Genomic DNA, 19679 nt, shown 5'->3' on the forward strand with positions numbered 1-19679 from the left:
AGAAACAGGATTAAATCAAACCCAATTTCCATCATGGGAGAAGAATTGGAGGTGGTTGAGGAATATAAATACCTCGGTGTTCATCTAGACAATAGACTGGATTGGAGACTCAACAGTGAAGCCATCTACAAAAAAGGACAGAACAGAAGCCAAGATCCTTCAAGGTTTGCAGCAAGATGCTGCATATGTTCTATATGTCTGCTGTTTAGGGCGTCATCTCCTCTGCCATCATCTGTTGGGGCAGCAGCATCAGAGCTATGGACCTAAAAAGGCTCAACAACCAGATAAAGAAGACTGGTTCTGTTCTGGGGACAACTATGAAACCTCTGGAGACATTGTTGCAAAGAAGGGTTTTGCATAAAATCAAGAAAATTATGGACAATCCTGAACATCTTCTTCATAACATTGTTATTGGAAAACAGAGTCTCTTCAGTCAAAGTCTTCTTCAGATTGGTTGTAAAATGGACCGCAACAAAAGTTCTTTCTTGCCCACAGCCATCACCATCTACAATAACTCCTTGACAAAATGAGTTACATCGACATGTAATTTCCCTTTGGGATAAGTAAAGTATTTTTAATTGAATTTAATTAAGCAAGAAAGTACAACCCCAAACTTGATCTGTGCAGTCAGATCACAAGGATTATGAGCCAATTTTAACTTTGCTCGGACTTGTCGGAAGGGCAGAGACCCGCTAACAGACTGCAGTCTCACTGGGAAGCTGCAGAGTTTTACCCCCGCTGCTGCTGCGTGTTGTCGGCCAGACCATCTGTGATTTACCGTAACTGTAGCATCGATCCAACAAAACTGTTGTCTGACTCAGTAGAAGGACAATGAAATAGCTCTTTTCCTGGCATGTGTTTTAATGTGTGCAAACCTTAACCACAAAGTTTGTGGCCTGTTACATAGTCGCAACTGAAAAGTCACTATATAAAGCATCTAATAAGTTAGTGTGGGATATCTGCCCATAACAGATATCAAATCTTGGGTGGATGGTTTTGACATTTTGAGTTAATTCTAACACTGTGTGTGCATGCTAAATAAATGTGTTTTTTCATTTGCAATATTATAATTTTTATTACACAAAATTCATCACACAGTTTCTCCTATGATATGCCCTTTATGACATTCTAAAACATGCAAATATAATATGGTCAAACTTACCTGCCCTGTTTATTTCAATGATCTCTTCTTGTGCCAGTGGGCAGTCTCCAGTAACCATCATGCTGCCAGATTCCACCATGCCTGGCCCAAGTACATTGCCCATTAATCTATGTGGGGAAGCAGTTGCCATTGCCAGAGCATCTGGCTTGCAGTAATTAGGACTTCCTGGTTGAGGCGCTCTTGGGATGTGCTTGTTCCTCTTCTTTGGAAGCTTCTGTTTTGCCATGGCCAACGAGTAGTACATCCCAAAATTGTTGACAATAACAGGCACTGGCATAGCAATGGTCAGCACACCTGCCAAGGCACATAGGGCACCCACTAGCATTCCTGACCATGTTTCAGGGTACATATCTCCATATCCAAGAGTAGTCATTGTCACCACAGCCCACCAGAAGCCAATGGGAATGTTCTTAAAGTTGGTGTGGGCTGCAGCAGTTGGATCATCAGGATCAGCTCCAATACGTTCAGCATAGTAGATCATAGTAGCAAAGATGAGGACGCCCAGCGCCAGGAAAATGATTAGTAGCAAGAACTCATTGGTACTTGCCCGCAAAGTGTGGCCCAAGACCCGTAAACCGACAAAATGGCGGGTTAGCTTGAATATACGCAAGATACGGACAAAACGTACCACACGTAGGAAGCTTAACACATCTTTGGCTGTCTTTGAGGATAGGCCACTCAGTGCTACCTCCAGGTAAAAGGGAACTATAGCCACAAAGTCTATGATGTTAAGGGCGCTACGGAAGAACTCAGCCTTGTCAGGGCAAAAGATAACACGTGCCACCACTTCAATAGTGAACCAAATGACACAGACACCCTCCACATATGTCAGCCATCCATCTGTGACAACTTCATATACAATCTGTAAAGTAAATGGAAAAAATTATTAGCAGACTTAATTAATTAGTAAGTGGAATGTACTTACCTTTTGATTGATTGCAATGTATGGAAGGCATCTCATTTTACATGTTATTTATGGTTCCTTGGTTGGACTTAATAAAGTACAATTTACTTTGTAGTTATTTGTTTTATGTCTGAATAAATAGAGATGAAATTTAAAAAAATCTACATAATATATTTTTGGTAGCATTACCTGCCGCTCCCATTTGGATAAAAAACAATCATTGACAATTATTCTCATATCTTGTTGCATAGCAGATGCAGCTATTATATAGTTATCTCAGCAATCAAAGAAATAAGGAAGCACAAACATTAAACAGTGCCTATAAGATATGGTGAGTAATCTAAGGCTTATCACATGCTAAATACACTTAACCACTATGTTCTTAATAATGTTTTTAAAAATAACTAATAAATAATTGCTGTACCTCCTCACGTGTTACGTTCCCAACGGTGACATTTTCAGTTTTGTTGTAGATAGTGTTGAAAGCCTCATGGGTCTCCAAGCAGAAGGTGGATATAGAGAGAAGGATGAAGAACAGCGAGGCAAAGGCCACATACTGCAGAAAGAGAAACCGAGAGAGTGGCAAACCAGAAACATGTTACATTCGCACCTCAAGCCTATGTATTTATTCAGATAACAAGATTTAAAACTAACTCCCTTGTCCCAAATACAGCTGGAATAAGTGTTTTTCAGCTGCAATTTAGTATTTATATTTTGCAGACAAGACAGAGGAGGGTTTGAGCCATTGCGGCACATGCAGTATGATAAAACTGCCAAAAGGGGGCAAAAATAGCATGTAGATCAGAGCAGATAAATGCTCATAATACGGAAAAATAAATGTGCTGACTGTGGAAATCCTATAGATAATAAAGAGATTGATATTAATATTTAGTTCTGAAAAAATAGGAAGAAAAGCTTTCTGCAAACGTATTTAAAAATATTTCTTTCAAGATTATGTAAAAAGAAAACTAATAAATATGAACACATTAAGGAAATATGACAGTGGTGTGTTCAATGAATTTTATTATAAATTCACAAAAACAAAGTACTTATAAAATGGATGATTACCTTATTTTAAGAATATTGATGCGCATGCACACACACATGCATACATGGACGCACACACACATGCACATACTTGTTTAATGTACATGGTGTGGACTGTTCTTTGACTTCCATAGACTTCCATTTATATTCAAGCCATTCTATGGCCTAATCCTAACCTTTACCAGTTTATACCTAAACCCACCCTAACCTAAACCTAATTGACACCTTAGTTTTAACGTTAACTCCAGCACAGAAAAAGTGAGGACTTTTTTAGGTCCTCGTTTTCATCAAAGTCTTCACTTTACTAGTAAAATGAGTAAAACATTTTCTTGCTCAGCTGCAAGTACAAGAACACACAAAACTTGGCTTTTTATGTTCTGTACCATCAGGTAGATTCATCTGCAGTAGTTGTGTTTGGTATTTTGGAGGCTCTACTGCAGTCTAATGCCTCCTGTAATTCATCCCTTCTCTCTGTTGTCTTTGTTTAAATGCATTTAGTGAATATATAACATGAAAGTCTATTACATGCTACTTTTATCAATTACAGGCAACATGTTGATGATCTATTTAGCATCTAACAAGGATAACAAGGCTACAACATCTCTTTATTAAGAAAGTATCAATCATTTCAAATAAATAATTCATAAAAAGTTTCATTCTTGTCTAAACGCACTCAGTACAAAATGTAAACGTTATTGTTACAAAGTGGAGTAGTGTAGGACTCAAAACTTGGCAGGTAGTACATAGTCAGGATGTAAGCCTTAAAATTACATGAAATTAAACTTAACTGGAAACGAATTAACCTAACTAGAGCCACAGTACTTACAGATAAAATAACAACAAAGGAATGACAAGGATCTGACAAAGACAACTGAAAATGATAAGGTTAAATACACTAATTATGAAATTATCCTAAAAATGGACAAGTGGATGAGGTTCAAATGAGGGATCAAGCAGGACAAGGGACAGTTCAGACTGTTCTCAACCCCAATAATTTGAGGGGGAGGTGGGCTGTCCTATAACCCCTAGATGCAAAGAGGAAGCAGACATGGGTACTTCTCATCACGCTAGGTGGGGACAGGAAGCAAAGGTCAGCCATTCTCAAATCTCTCAGCAGGAACAGGTGAGTTGATGGCTCTTTTTCTTAGTGTCTGTGGAAACAGAACTAAACAAGGTAGTTTGATGAGATGCTGGACCACAGAATTAGGACATTTATTGTTCCTTGACACTTCAGAGCAGAACTTGGCCTTAGCTATGGCCGTGCAGCAGTGCATGCTCTAATGTGGAACTGCAGAACCTGTTGCTGAGGTTCTGAGGGATGGAGCATTGGAGAAGACTATGACTGTGAAAGTTGGTGGCATGGACGTGGTTGTAGCTATGAGGAAACATGGTGATTACCATGATAGAGGCTGTGGCAGAGGTAAAAAAAAAAAACTCTATTGACTTAGATTGCAGTTTGATGGCAAGACTTTAGCATAGGAAGTTATAAGGGCTGAAATAAATGCTCAAGTATGTTAACAATTATAGCAAACAGACTACCGTGCACACCAAAAACTATTTCTGTAACACACCAGAAGAATCAATAGCCACAGTTTTTCATGAAACTTTGAAGATAGGCCACCAGCTGCTGAACAGTTTTATTACACAGACATTTGACAGTGTAATGAATTTCTTGAAATTTCCATGGTGAAAAGGTTGAATAAAATAAACAAGAACCGTTTTTTGGCCCACAATAGGGAAACTCAGGTGTATCAGCAGCAGGTAGGAGAAAAGGTCCACAGAATAAGAGAAAATACTGTACAGTTCTCAAGACAATGGCGTGCTCAAATTAAAGAAAATGTGCAACTGTAAGGTGACCCAAGTGTATAAATGTTTATTTGTAATGGTGCATAAAAAGCAGCAACAGACTTTCTACAAAAAAATAAATAAAAAATCTGTGAAAATGACAATAGGAATGTAGACAACTTATTGAACTTGCTGGGAGCTGTGATTGTTAGAAAGTCTAACAGCTGCTCAGAGGAAGCTCTACAACAGTGCTGGCCTTCCTCTCAAGCTTATCTATCTGCTTCCTCACAGTTATAAATAAGCTGCTGCTTTAACAGATAATACCATTAAGATTGCTGATGCCACCAAAGCGTAAAAAACCTCTTCAGGAGTGCCCTTACTATGCCAAAAGATCTCAGTCTCTTTAGTAGGTAGACTACCCTGACCCTTTCTGTAAAAAGCATCAGTCCAAGTTAATAATCAGGTGAACATCCAATATCAATTTCAGTTCACTTGGTGTTCACTGCAGTTATATATTACACAAAGCTACAGATGTTTGAAGCTGTTGAAAGCTGTTATTGGAAAAATAACAATGATTCTTAGACATTGTGTAAGTAATACATATGACAAACATAGCTATGGACACAGATACCAATAAAGGAAACGGTCAGTTATCTCTGGGCAAGATGTACACTTGGATAATCCCAACGACTACTCTGCTATCCACCCCACAAAAATGGTTGTGCAGCACAGATACAAGCACCGCATTGAGGATCACTTCAGCAGCAACAACCCATGCAACATTTTGAGAGGCATCAGCACCCTCACAGTGTGCTCTGCTCCTGAATCAGTGAGTACCTCACCAACAGCACCGAGGTGGTGAGGATAAGGAAACACACATCTGCCCCACTTATCCTCAACACTGGGCTGTATTCTCAGCCCAGTTCTCTTCACCTTCTTCACCCACAACTGTTCTCACCCCAAAAACGTAGTTGTGAAGTTTGTGGACGACACCACTGGGGTGGGTCTCATATCCAATAATGATGAGACCCACTACAGAGAGGTCCACAGTCTTACCTTATATAGGATATTTTTTACCAATCTGTATAATATGATTGATTTTGGCTTTGGACTTTTAGTGATGAAGCTCGTTCCAGTGAAACAATGAAACAAAATAAGTTGTTCTAGTTCTAGCATTAGAAAAGTTTGACAAATTTACTTTAGATCAGAATCCCTAAGAATATACTAACTTATTTCTTATTATGAGTAGAAACAATGAAGTCTTTGTGTATGTTTGTTAAAGTATGAAAAAGTCTAGTCAAGGATTTACTGAGCTCATTTCTTTGTTAATGTAATGTTTGTCTTTTCCTATGTCGTATCTCCCTCTGCAATGTTTTTCTGTTCATGTGCAGCACTTTGAATCATCTTGTTACTGAAAAGTGAAATATAAATAAACATGCCTTGCCTTTAGTGCATCTCTGACTATATCTAGGTAGAACCCTTAAGGTTCTTGTAGATTCACACTCTAGCCTTAAATGTCACATAAATGAAACATAATTTATCTATCCATGCAACAGCATTAAAAAGCCCTTAATACTCGAAAGGGACGGGCTACTCCTAGATTACCTTCATAGTTTGGTACCATGAAAACACTGATTTCGACCTAAAACTTTAAACCTTGATACCGTTTGATATTAGAGATACTTTATTTTAATCAGTAATTGTTTTATACAACTTAATATAACAATGAATATATTGTGATATTTCTTGATACATATTTTGCAATTGTCTCATTTAACTGATAATATGTTATGCATGTTTTCTTTGTACAGCACCATTAGCACCTCTTGAACTTCTAGAAAGCTCTCAACAATTTGTACTTAATAATCTGTCTCACATTAACCTGCACTTGTTACCACTTATTCACCAACATGCATTTATGTAATGCTTCTGTTACGCTATCAAATTAACTAAAAAATATTCAGTATTTTTGTTCTAACAATCCCACAATGGACAAAGGGAAAGCATGATGTGTGGCTAAAGAAACTTTGACACATGACAGAACAAAATATTAATATCCCAGATTGGATTATGACAGCCTGAATGCACAGAAGATAGTCTGCAGCTAAAAACATTGCAACGTTATGTACGAGTAATATTATATTTATGTGGTTGGGTATTTGCAGTAACTATGGAAGTCTTACAGCATCAGTGGTAACGTAGGTGTGTTTGTCAGGTCAGCAATGAAGTTAGGCTGATGAAGTATTTTTTCGAGCTCAGAGACCACACTATGTCCCATTTCTTATTATGATGATCTAAATTAAAACTGCTATATAGAGGTGCCCTAGATATAAAAAAACACATACACCTCAGGGTAGCTGTGGCTCTGCACGGAAAATGACTTGTTTGGCATTTGGGAGATTGTGAGTTTGATTCCAGCTTTCCTTTCTGCCATAAGTCAAAGTGCCCTTTGGCAACACTCATCCCCAAGTTGCCTACCAATCTGTGAATCAAATCAAATTGAATGCTTTAATTGTATCTTATGGGTGATTACATTACTCAAAATGTGTTATTGTGAGAGATTCACCTTAACACATGAGAACAGTAAAAGAAAATTCAAAAATGTTAGAAAATTTCAGTTTGTGTTATGTCAGCTTTCAAGACAGCACACATCCAAACTGTAACTACGTACTTAATTTTATTTCTAAACCCAAACCTAACAATATATAACTTTGCAGTTACAGTTAAGTTGCTGATGAGTGATATCAACCAATCAATCAATGTTTATTTATATAGCAGTCTTCAATAATCCATATGGTGCACAAAGTGCTTTACAATTTAATATAAAAACAAGAAAATGCTGAGAGAAAATATCTAACAATGTATAGGCAAGAAAATCCCAGTATAAAAAGAGATAAAAACTAAAACAAATCCATAATAGCATGATTCAAAAACAGTTCTAAGAAGAAAAACGTCATCCATAGTTGAACAGCTAGGAGTGAAAGGTACAGTATCTAAAACGACATATTTTTCCTTTATATAGGCCACATATCCAGGTTTTAGAGCTGCAGAAATTAAGCTGATCTAATTTAATGGTTTGAGACAGACAGACAGACAGACAGACAGACAGACAGACAGACAGACAGACAGACAGACAGACAGATAGATAGATAGATAGATAGATAGATAGATAGATAGATAGATAGATAGATAGATAGATAATTACTTTATTGATCCCCGATAGGGGAAATTCATCTGCCCGATAGCATAGACAAAAATATGTAAAATAGGATAAAAACATAGTGCTTCAAGAGGCATTAAACTGTCTAATGGCGGCCGGGATATGGTATGGCATGTTGGTGGCAGCCGAGGGCAGGGACCTTGGCGTTCCCATTCTCGGCTGCAGAAGCTGGCTCTTGGGACGTGGAATGTCAGCTCTCTGGTGGGGAAGGAGCCTGAGCTAGTGTGCGAGGTTCAGAGGTTCCGACTAGAGATAGTCGGCCTCACCACGACGCATGGCTCTGGCTCTGGAACCAGTCTCCTTGAGAGGGGTTGGACATTCTTCCACTCTGGAGTTGCCCCTGGTGAGAGGCGCCGAGCTGGTGTGGGCATACTTGTTGCCTCTCATCTCGGTGCCTATACGCTGGGGTTCACCCCGGTGAACGAGAGGGTGGCCTCCCTCCGCATACGTGTGGGGGGACGGGTTATGACTGTTGTTTGTGCATATGCACCAAACAGCAGCTCGAATTACCCACCCTTTTTGGAGTTCTTGGAGGGGGTACTGAAGAGTGCCCCTCCTGGGGACTCCCTCGTTCTTTTGGGGGACCTCAACACTCGCGTGGGCAATGACAGTGAGACCTGGAGAGGCGTGGTTGGGAGGAATGGCCCACCTGATCTGAACTCGAGTGGTGTTCTGTTTTTGGACTTCTAGAGTTGGGGGAGACTGGAGACGATGTGTTCTTTTACCAACTTTCAAAGCACTTCATCATGATGGGAGTCAATGCAACAGGCCGGTAGTCGTTGAAAGAGGTGACTTGAGGTTTCTTCGGCACTGGAATGATGGAGGCAGACTTGAAACATGCAGACACTGTGGCTTGGTCTAGCGAGGTGTTAAAAATGTCTGTGAGAACACCAGCCAGCTGACATGCACACTTCATGAGCACCCGCCCAGGTATGTTGTCGGGACCTGGGGCCTTCCGCGGGTTGACTCTCCTTAGAGTCTTCCACACGTCGGCTGTGTCAAGGCAGAGCACCTCCTCTTCCTGATGGGGGACAGCTTTCACTGCTGGAGTACTGTTTAGTGCCTCAAACCTCCCAAAGAAGTTGTTTAGTCCGTTAAGAAAGTCAGCATCATCTTCACCCACTGGGGGGAGGGTGTGTTGTATTCTGTTATTGCCCATATGCCTTTCCACATGCTCCTGGTGTTGCTTGCGTCATGGAAAAGCTCCTGGATTTTCTGACTGTGGTTCCGCTTCGCTAGCCTGATGGCACGGTTCAAGTTGGCTCTCGCTGTCCTCAGTGCCTCCTTGTCACCAGACTTGAAGGCTGAGTTCCTTGCTTTCAGCGCTTGACAGACCTCCATAGTAATCCAGGGTCGTTGGTTGGCTCGGGTGATGATGGTCTTGGTGGTGCTGACGTCCTCAATGCATTTGTTGATGTAGGCTGACACAGTCATGGCGTACTCATCAATGTCGATCTTGTCCTCATAAGTTGCTGCAGCTTTGAACATGTTCCAGTCAGAGCACTCAAAACAGTCTTTGAGCGCCTCCATTGCTCCCTCAGTCCACACCCTCACCTGCCTCACTGTAGGTTTAGCTCTGATCAGCAGGGGCCTGTATGCAGAAAATAGCATCACAGAGATGAGGTCTGATGAGCCTAGGTGGGGGTGGGGTGCTGCTCTGAATGTGCCTTTTATCTTTGTGTAAAGTGAGTCTAGAGTGTTCTCTCCCCGAGTTGCAAAATCCACTTGTTGGTAGAAATGAGGGAGAACAGTTTTCATATTTGCCTGGTTAAAATCCCCCACAATAATGAAAACCCCCTCTGTGTGTGCAAATTCCAGCTCAGAGATAGTCCGATAGAGGACACTTAGAGGCTCTTTTGTGTTTGCGCTGGGAGGCACGTAAACCGCTGTGATGATAACAACAGTAAACTCTCTAGGCAGATAAAAAGGTCTGCAGCTAATAATCATAACCTCAATGTCCGGAGAGCAAAAACTTATGACTATTCTAGCATTTTGTACACCAGTTGTTATTGATGTAAACGCAGAGTCCGCTTCCTCGGGTCTTACCGCTGAGTTCTTTGTTTCTGTCAGCGCGGAAAGTAGCTAGCCCCTCCAGGCTAACGGCGTTGTCCGGGTTTAATGACCAGGGTCAAACTGAGCTGACTCGAGAGGAGGTTTGAATGAACACATTGCTTTTCAGTGATTGACACAGTGAGTGGAGAAAAGTGGTTTTCTCAGAGGTAGTCCTGAAAAACTGAAGAGTGATGACATTAATATTATATGCAGAGCTTGGACCCTGGGAACCCCTTAGAAGCTCGCTCTGCCGAGAGGGCCGCAACTTGCATGCTAAACCACTCTGCCTCTCCGCTTCTGTCTATTGCTCTCTCTCAGACACAGTTTCAAAGCAGATAGCAGAGGAGCTTTGCCTGATTTTATTATTAGATGTGCAATCCATATATTTATCCCGGTGGATTATTCCTTAAAAATATCTAAGACAATCCTTCATAGGCATACAGTTATAGAAACATACTGTAATTGTACTTTTTTCTTTTACTTAAGTTTCATTTATAATGATGAATTTTTTATTTACCATTTCTCGAGGATTTCTTCAAAGTGTCAATGTTGGAAATGGAGCTTGGGGTGGCGGTGGATGGGTGCTACAGCAACTCTCGTTTCCGTCTTCCAGGCCTTTCTAGGCTGGTCAAATTACAAAACAGGATAAGACAATCCGAGTAGGGGAGGAGTCGAGTTGGGCGGGCAAAAACGAGTAGGGCTGGTTGAACTGCTCCTAAAGACATGTCTAGGGACCTGCATCTTGGCTTGAGATGAGAGCTAGAGTTTGGCATCAGACAAGACCTTGATACTGGCATCAGATGAAACCCGGAGCCTGGTATCAGATGAGACCTGAAGCTTGGTGTGACCTAAAGTTTGGCATCAGCAGGGATCTGAAGCTTGCCGTCTGGTGTGACCCAAAGCTTGGCATCTGGTGTGACCTGAAGCTTGATAGATGGGAACCCATGCATCATCCCTGGAGAAAGGAACCCACGCAGCTGCTCTGGAAACGGGAACCCACAAATCAGCTCTGGAAATGGGAAAACATGCAGCAACTTAGGGTATGTCCAATCATGGAATCACAATGAGGTCCTGGGTGCTTGTAGTCACAACGATGCCCTGGGTGCTTGGAGTCATGATGAGGCCCTGGGTTATGAGGTTGTTGGATGAGCTTGTGATGGACCTCAGGGACAGAAGGTAATCCCACTTGGGTTTCCTTGTTAAAGCATTTAGGAGCCTGGTCAGGAAGCAGATCCAGTAAGGACACCCTCCTTGCCGAGCTCAAAACGTGGACTGAAGTGGGGTCCACCTGAACTTCCTCCTCATTAAAAAGAGGAGCGTGGACAGAAGCTCAGGTCTCCTCTGAACCCTCAGTGACGTGAGCAGGAGCAAAAGGGTCCTCCAGACCCTCAAGGATGCAGGCAGGAGCTGTGGCATCAACTGGTCTCCCAGTGACAACAGGTTCTGAGGCATCCTCCAGACCCTAAGTGACGAGGACAGGGTCTGAGATGTCCTTTGGGCCCTAAGTGACATTGGCAGGAACAGAGGCATCCTTCATCTCCTCAGAGAAGTCGACAGGAGCTGAGGCATCCTCCGGACCCCCAGTGACAAGTACAGGATCTTAAGGGTCTTCCAGACCCTCCGTGGTGTAAACAGAAACTAAGGCATCTTCCAGACCCCCAGTGTTGAGAACATGATCTGAGGCACCCTCAGACTCCCAGTGATGAGAATTGGCTCTAAGGTGTCCTCCGGACACACAGTAACAAGATCAGAAGATGTGGTGTACTCTGGACCCTCAGTGGCATGAGCAAATACTATATGCTGATCCTCTGTGGCTGGACCTCAGATGTCCCGCATGAGCCCATTGGTTGGAACAGAGGTGACAGGCTGACCTCTAATGGCAGAATTCAAGGCTGCTGGAGATGAGGGACTGCCGTAAAACAACATCAATGCTACACCATACTGGAGCTCCAGCTCCTCACCTTTCTCCAACAACGAAGGGGAAGTTTGCATGGGGGAGTAATGGTGAAGCATTAGCCTTAATATGGTGAGGGCACAGCCTTAAGTTCTCCTCCAATTCATCAGGGAGGCAACAGAGAGATGGGTGGGATGAGCGCAGAATGGAGGAGGAAAGGAGGAAAAGAGGTGGATCTTGTGGGAATGGGTGGAGATGAGGAAGTGGCAGCAGGAACAGTGGAACCATGTGGGAATCTGAGAGCCTGTCCTTGACAGCGTCAGCTGACAGCGTTAGCTGTCAAGGACAGGATTATAGCGCTTTAAGTAGTCTGACAACCCCAAAACCCCACAAGTTAAGATGGTAGCACGTCTTTCTGCATGTCTGTATGCCTGTCTTTTTGAGTGTAATTTCATCTCCTTCACACTATTTTTCACTTAATTTTTACCAGCCTTGCATTGTTGAACATTGACTTTTTATCTCCGCCTCTCTGCCTGTTCGGACGCTTTTTTTTTTCTGCTCCCTGCTTGCTTGTATTTTCCTGCCTTTTATTTTTTATCTCCTTTTTATCTCTTAAACAAAACCACAGAAAGTTGGATTTAGTTATTTTATTTATTTTCTTTTACTTCTTTTTTTGCCTACTTTGACAAGCTTTTACAGAAGATAGCTGTTATGGAACTGAAAATCTGTCGACTCGAAGTGAATTACGATGTAAACGCCGGACATGGAAATGAAACAACCCTGCCTGTGATTCCGAACGGTGACTACCAGCCCAGCGACTCAGCGAACAAACAGTTCCCTGAGGAAAATGAGAATCCCTGGACCACTCTGGGTGCAAGACCAAAGGATCAACAAACCTCACACCTAGACAAAGAAAACTGGCCGAGACTACAGAGAGATGTCCCAAGACAAGTGAAACAACAGCGGGCTGTTCTCACAACAAATGATAGGAGTAAACCTGCTGAAAATGCTGGAATTCCGTTACTAAACAGATTCACTCCGCTCCAAAATGTGACCCAGGAGGACAACAATCAGAGATATGTCAATGATTTTCATTCTAAGACATCAGAGAAAAGACATGCCACAGGGCCAAGGACCCTGATATTATGCAATGGATCTGTAAGTGGGATTAAACATTTCTGTAACAAGAAAAACACAGAGGTGTTGATTTATAACGACAGGAAATGTGGCCTGCTGTCTGATGTTTCAGACATCCTTCCAAGGGTCTTGAAAGAACGCCCAAACTTGGAAAAACTCGTAATACAAGATGAAGCCCTGGGCGACGTCAACCGGATAAGAAAATCAGAAGTATTGAAAGAGGATTACACTCGTCTGTTGAACTTAATTAATGGCCTTAATGTCAAGGTGTTTCTCAGTGGCCCTCAAGCGCCCGATAATTGTGGAGATGAGTTTTTTTCCAGAATTCTGATGCTAAACAAATGGCTGGAAAAAATATGCAAACAAACAACTGTAACATTCATAGACAACTTTAACATCTTTTGGGAGAGGAGACATCTGTTCAGCGACAATGGTTTCTCTCTACATAGGTCAGGTGCAAAATGGATGATTTCAAACATCTTCTATTCTGTGAACCATGCCCCATCAGCTTTGTTCCAAAACAAAGCTTGACCCATGCCAAAACAAATGATAAGCCCAGTACAGCCCGAACAAGCCAAGATAAAGATGACCAGAAAGATGACACAGAAAGAGGCTTCGTCAGAGCTACAGGAGGATTCATCCCAGATCTCAGCAGGACAAAGAGAGGACCAAGAACCTCCATCGTCACAAACACCGGTCCAGACTGCACCCGCCTCCCCTTCTTCTCCACAAAGCCCAGAAGTTCCTTTTCTGGAATTTTCTCACAACATGGACAAAGTATTTAAGATTGGCCTACAGATGACATCCTCTCCACATAGCCATTCCGCTGTGACTAAACCAGCATTTTCCAAAGGCCTCAGAGCCTCAGATCCTCCTCCTCTACGTATCACGGAACATTCTGGTACCGAGGAACTCCAATTACTTCGCTGTGATACAGATTAGGCCCTGGCCGCACGTTTATCAGACATGACAGTTTCCAGCATCAGCCTGGGCCTTTTGCCGGAGATTATCTGTGATAATACGTGGCAGAAATAAGAAAAACAAAAGGATAAACAGGAACAAATACTTAAAAGTCATAAACTGTCAGATGCAACCTGTCACAGAGACATCAACCACCAAGTCATATAAACTGGATTTATTAAACATTAGATCTCTGTCAGGAAAATCCCTTTTAATTAATGACTTCATTATTGACAATAATCTCGATGTAATGTTTTTAACAGAAACATGGTTACATGAATTTAATGAAGAAGTTATTCTGTTGGAGTCGACACCTCCAAACTACAATTTTCTTTGTGAGAGCAGACAACAAAGGAAAGGTGGAGGAGTGGCAACATTGTTTAATGATTCACTAAAGTGTAAAAAGGTGTTTTTGGGAAAATTCGACTCTTTTGAACATTTGGCTCTCCAGGTAAAGAGCCCGGTACGAACTATGTTTCTGAATGAATCAAACTTTTTTAAGGATTTTAGTGACCTCCTGTCTGTGATATGTGTTGATTATGACTGTTTAATTATTGTGGGAGACTTCAACTTTCACGTTGAAGACAGAAGTGCAAAAGAACTGTGTGACACACTTAGAAACTTTGGTTTAACTCAACATGTTAAACAGCCAACACACAAACAGGGACACATTTTAGACTTAATCATCACTAAAGGTCTAAAGATTTCTAACGTCAATGTAACTGATGTTGCCCTATCTGATCACTTTTCTGTTACCTTTGAAAGCATAATTACCAGTGACTCATTTAACCAAAGGGACATAGTAAGAAAACGCACCTTTAAGAACAATGCCACAGAAACTTTTATTCAAGCTTACTCTGCTACTTCAACCTTGGGCTGCAACTCAGCTGATGAACTAGTAGATAACTTTCATTCTAAAGTCTCAGACATAATTGACTGCATTGCTCCAGTTAAAGTGAAAGTTCTGTCCGGGAAGAAAAAATCTCTTTGGAGAAATGCTCCAGCAGTTAGAGTGTCGAAAAGCTGAACGCAGGTGGAGAAAGAACAGACTGCAGGTTCACTATGACATGTACAAAGAGAGACTTTACAGATATACCTTACAATTGAAAAATGCAAGAGAAACTTTCTTCTCTGAGATCATTAAGAAAAACATTAATAATGCTCGTGTCCTATTTGCCACAGTCGACAGGTTAACAAATCCTCCTGTGTCCATGACTTCCAAACTCCACTCCACCAGGGCCTGCAATGAGTTGGCTAACTTCTTTACTAAGAAAATCCTAAAAATTAGAGGATCACTTTGTACTACCATATCAACACCAGAACCAATGCTGTATTCAGCTGGAACTATTTCTGACAAAATGTCCCAATTCAGCCAAATAAACCACAAAAGCTTAGAGCAGATCATTCAGCAGCTAAGTTCCTCCTCCTGCTGCCTTGATGTTCTACCCACAGTTTTCTTTAAGAAAGTTTTACCTGTCATAGCGTCTGATTTGACTCAGATAATAAACACGTCCCTTCTGTCAGGTGTTTTCCCCCAGTCCCTAAAAACAGCAAATATCAAACCACTGCTGAAAAGAACAATTTAGACAAACTTCTACTCCAGGACTACAGGCCCATCTTAAACCTCCCCTTTATTGGTAAGATTATTAAAAAAGCTGTGTTTCAACAATTAAAGTCTTCTTAACAACAACCAGCCGCTTTGATGTTTTCCAGTCTGGCTTCCGTGCTCACCACAGTACAGAGACCGCCCTTATCAAGGTATTTAATGACATCCAAATAAATACAGATTGTGGAAGAACCACCGTGCTGGTACTATTAGACCTCAGTGCATCATTTGATACTGTCGATCACTCCATCCTGTTAGAATGCCTGGAGAACTGGGTCGGTCTCTCTGGTACAGCTCTCAACTGGTTTAAAACCTACTTAAAGGACAGGGAATTTTTTGTATCAGTAGGTAACTTTACATCAAAGACAACAAAAATCACATGTGGGGTTCCCCAAGGGTCCATCCTGGGTCCCCTCCTCTTCAATATCTACATGCTTCCTTTAGCTCAGATCATAAAAAACAACAACATCAGCTACCATAACTATGCAGATGACACACAGTTTTACATCACCATGTCACCAGGTGACTATGAACCAGTTCAGGCACTGAGTAAATGCCTAGAAGAAATCAATGCCTGGATGTGTCAAAACTTTCTTCAATTGAATAAAAACAAAACTGAAGTAATAATCTTTGGACCAATAGAGAAGAGATCAAAAGTTAGCTCACAGCTTCAGTCGCTTCAGCTAGGCACCACCGATCAAGCCCGAAATCTGGGTGTAATGATGGACTCAGAACTGAACCTTCAAAAGCATCTTAAGACAGTTACAAGGTCGGCTTTCTATCACCTGAGGAACATTTCCAGGATTAAAGGACTAATGTCTCAGAAGGATCTGGAAAAACTAATCCATGCGTTTATATTTAGTGGAATTGATTACTGCAGCGGTGTTTTCACAGGCCTGCCTAAAAAGTGGATCAGACAGCTATTGCTGATCCAGAACGCTGCTGCCCGCGTCCTCACCAAGACTAAGAAAGTAGAGCACATCACCCCAGTTCTAAAGTCCTTACACTGGCTCCCTGTTTCTCAGAAAATAGACTTTAAAATACTTCTGTTAGTCTATAAATCCCTAAATGGCTTAGCACCTAAATACATCACAGACTTGTTATCAGTGTATCAACCCTCCAGACCACTAAGGTCTTCTGGCTCCAGTCTGCTCTGCATACCTAGAACACGAACCAAACATGGAGAAGCAGCATTTAGTTCCTATGCTCCACTTATCTGGAACAAACTTCCAGAAAACTGTAAAAGTTCTGAAAGCCTGAGTTCTTTTAAATCAAGATTAAAAACACATTTGTTTAAAATTGCCTTTGAATGTTCTAGTTAAACTGTTTTACTGATTTTAATGTTGTTCTTTGTTTCTACATTCCAGCCCTACTTGCTTTTATTCCTATATTTTAATCATGTAAGCTTAAAGCACTTTGCATTGTCTCTGTACTGAATTGTGCTATATACATAAATTTGCCTTGCCTTGCCTTATGTAATCTTTCTCATCAAGCATGTCATTGATGGACTTTTAAACTGCATGATTGCCTGTTAACTTTGATTGCTGAGGTCAGGCAGCAGCCTCCACCACCAGGCCAGGCAGCAGCCACCACCACCAGGCCAGGCAGCAGCCTCCACCACCAGGCCAGGCTGGAGCCACCACCACCAGGCCACCCAGGAGCCACCACCACCAGGCCAGGCAGGATCCTCCACCACCAGGCAAGAAGCGGTCCTCCACCACAGGCCAGGCAGCAGCTTTCAACAACAGGCCAGGCACAGATCTAAGCTGACTACCTCGCCTGTGTAATCTGCCCTGGTTGCTGGGACTGCCACCTTGCTCTATCTCCAAACCATGGCCACCAAAGAGACATGGAGGACCTAAACGAGCAAATGAGGAGTTGCAGAAATCAGTGGAGTTCATGGCACACCAAATGGAAACTATGACAAGTAAGCAAGATTCTCTGATAGGCTTGATGAGAGACATTGAGGAACTGAAAAAGAAAAACGAGGAGAAAGATCATTTGGAAGGCAGATTATCTGAGTTAGAGCAATATACACAAATGATGATGTTATTATTACAGGACTTTGCACAAGACCCTCTTCATTTGCTACTGTAGTGAGGTCTGCGCTCCAGGGTTCTTTGCCCATGGACCAGGATTTGGACTCAGTGGAGCAACAGGTGGTAAATTTTCTCCACGGAAAAGGTATTAGTATAAGTAAAGAGAACATTGAAGAGTGTCACCCTTTTCAGGGTGACACTCTTCAATGTTCAGTCTTCAATAGTCAGTCTTTTGCGACAAGCCAAGAAGCTAAAAGGTTCAAATGTTTATATTAATGAACATTTGACCAAGAGCAATGCTGACATTGCAAAGAGAGCTCATTACCTGAACAAAGAGGGAAAATACAGGCAACATGGTCCTCAAATTGTAAGATTTATATAATACTTAATGGTGCACCTGAGCAGATGCGAGTTCTAGTAGTCAGGAGCTTAAAGTATTTAGAAAAATTTGATTCAGAATAACATCAAACCAAGTCTTTGGTTTGATTGTATGCTGTTTTTAGTTTTTAGTTATATATATTTAATGTTCTTTTTGACAGCTAATGACTGTGCCCAGTAAGGATATGCCTTGCATTAAGTTGAACTTGCATAAGGGACTTGTGTTGGCTCACATGACTGTAGTAGTTTACATTACAAGTACTTGGATATGGACCAAATTGTCAGAGATAATAGTATTAACATAATTGCTGTTTCTGAGACCGATCGTAATGATTCCTTCTTTGACTCAAGCATAACCATTGATGGTTTTTCTGTTTTTAGGAAAGACAGCAACATATTTGGGGGTGGAGTGGCTCTCTATGTACAAAATAATTTACCTGCCAAAATACGTTTTGATCTGATGAGGGAGGACATCGAAGCATGCTGTCTACAAATAAATGTGCCTTATTTAAAACCACTTTTAGTTTGTTGCTTCTACAGGTCCCCTAATGCAGATGCTGTGTATATGACTGGGTTGTGTGAAATGTTTGATAAAATATCAGGTAAAAATAGAGAGATTTATCTGCTGGGTGATGCAAATGTTGACTGGTTGGTGCAGTCTTGTCCCAACAGGAACAAGTTACTCTATACAAACTGTTGAAGTCCCTACAAGAATAAATATTGGTAATGATGGAATTATTTCTGGGACATGCATTGACCACATCTACACAAATGCTGCTCTGCAGTGCTCTAAGGCAATCTCTGTGCCTGTAGGTTTTAGAGACCATAATATAATAGCTATTACTAGAAAAACAAAGATTCCAAAACCTAAAGCTAAAATCAGAATCAGAATGAAGTTTATTGCTAAGTAGATTTGCACTTACAAGGAATTTGACTTTGTGTTGATGGTGCAGACTATATATATATATATATATATATATATATATATATATATATATATATTTTTTTTTTTTTTTTATATATATATATATATATATATATAGATATATATATACTATATATATCTTATATTTATTTCTTTATTTCTGTTTTATATCTATATATATATATCTATCTATATCTCTCTATCTCTCTATCTCTCTATCTCATCTATATATATCTCTATATATGTGTGTGTGTGTGTGTGTGTGTGTGTGTGTGTGTGTGTGTACAGAATCCATAGCTATGTACACAGTAGACTGTGTGTTAATGTAATGCAAAAGGTCTGGAGATGTTACGGTGGTGTAGCTTGTAGGCCCTGAGTGGGGGAGGGAGAGAGGTATGGAAGAAAAACAGTCTCGTTGGAATCTGCCTTTTTTTAAGACTGAATTTTAAACACTGAAATTTTTAACACCGAATTTCAAACAATGAATTTTTTTAGACATTGAATTCCTTACACTGAATTTTAATCTGGTAAAAATTCGCCAGCAAAAAATTCACCTGTGAAAAATTCACC

General features: G+C 41.1%; 1 protein-coding gene across 6 annotated transcripts in view; it reads right to left on the reverse strand.

Annotated features, from left to right (window-relative positions):
• The window catches only part of LOC105920265 (potassium voltage-gated channel subfamily C member 1), a 296659-nt gene that overhangs the window by 161860 nt on the left and 115120 nt on the right, over positions 1–19679 (reverse strand). For all 6 annotated transcript variants that reach the window (XM_036129352.1, XM_036129353.1, XM_036129349.1 and 3 more), the window contains exons 2-3: positions 2491–2622; positions 1163–2024 (exon numbers count right to left, since the gene is read on the reverse strand). In XM_036129352.1, coding sequence (XP_035985245.1) covers positions 1163–2024; positions 2491–2622 — 994 coding nt within the window. The remainder of the gene's footprint in view (positions 1–1162; positions 2025–2490; positions 2623–19679) is intronic.

This window comes from Fundulus heteroclitus, unplaced genomic scaffold, assembly GCF_011125445.2.
Source record: "Fundulus heteroclitus isolate FHET01 unplaced genomic scaffold, MU-UCD_Fhet_4.1 scaffold_160, whole genome shotgun sequence".
In the NCBI taxonomy this organism is placed as follows: Eukaryota; Metazoa; Chordata; class Actinopteri; order Cyprinodontiformes; family Fundulidae; genus Fundulus; species Fundulus heteroclitus.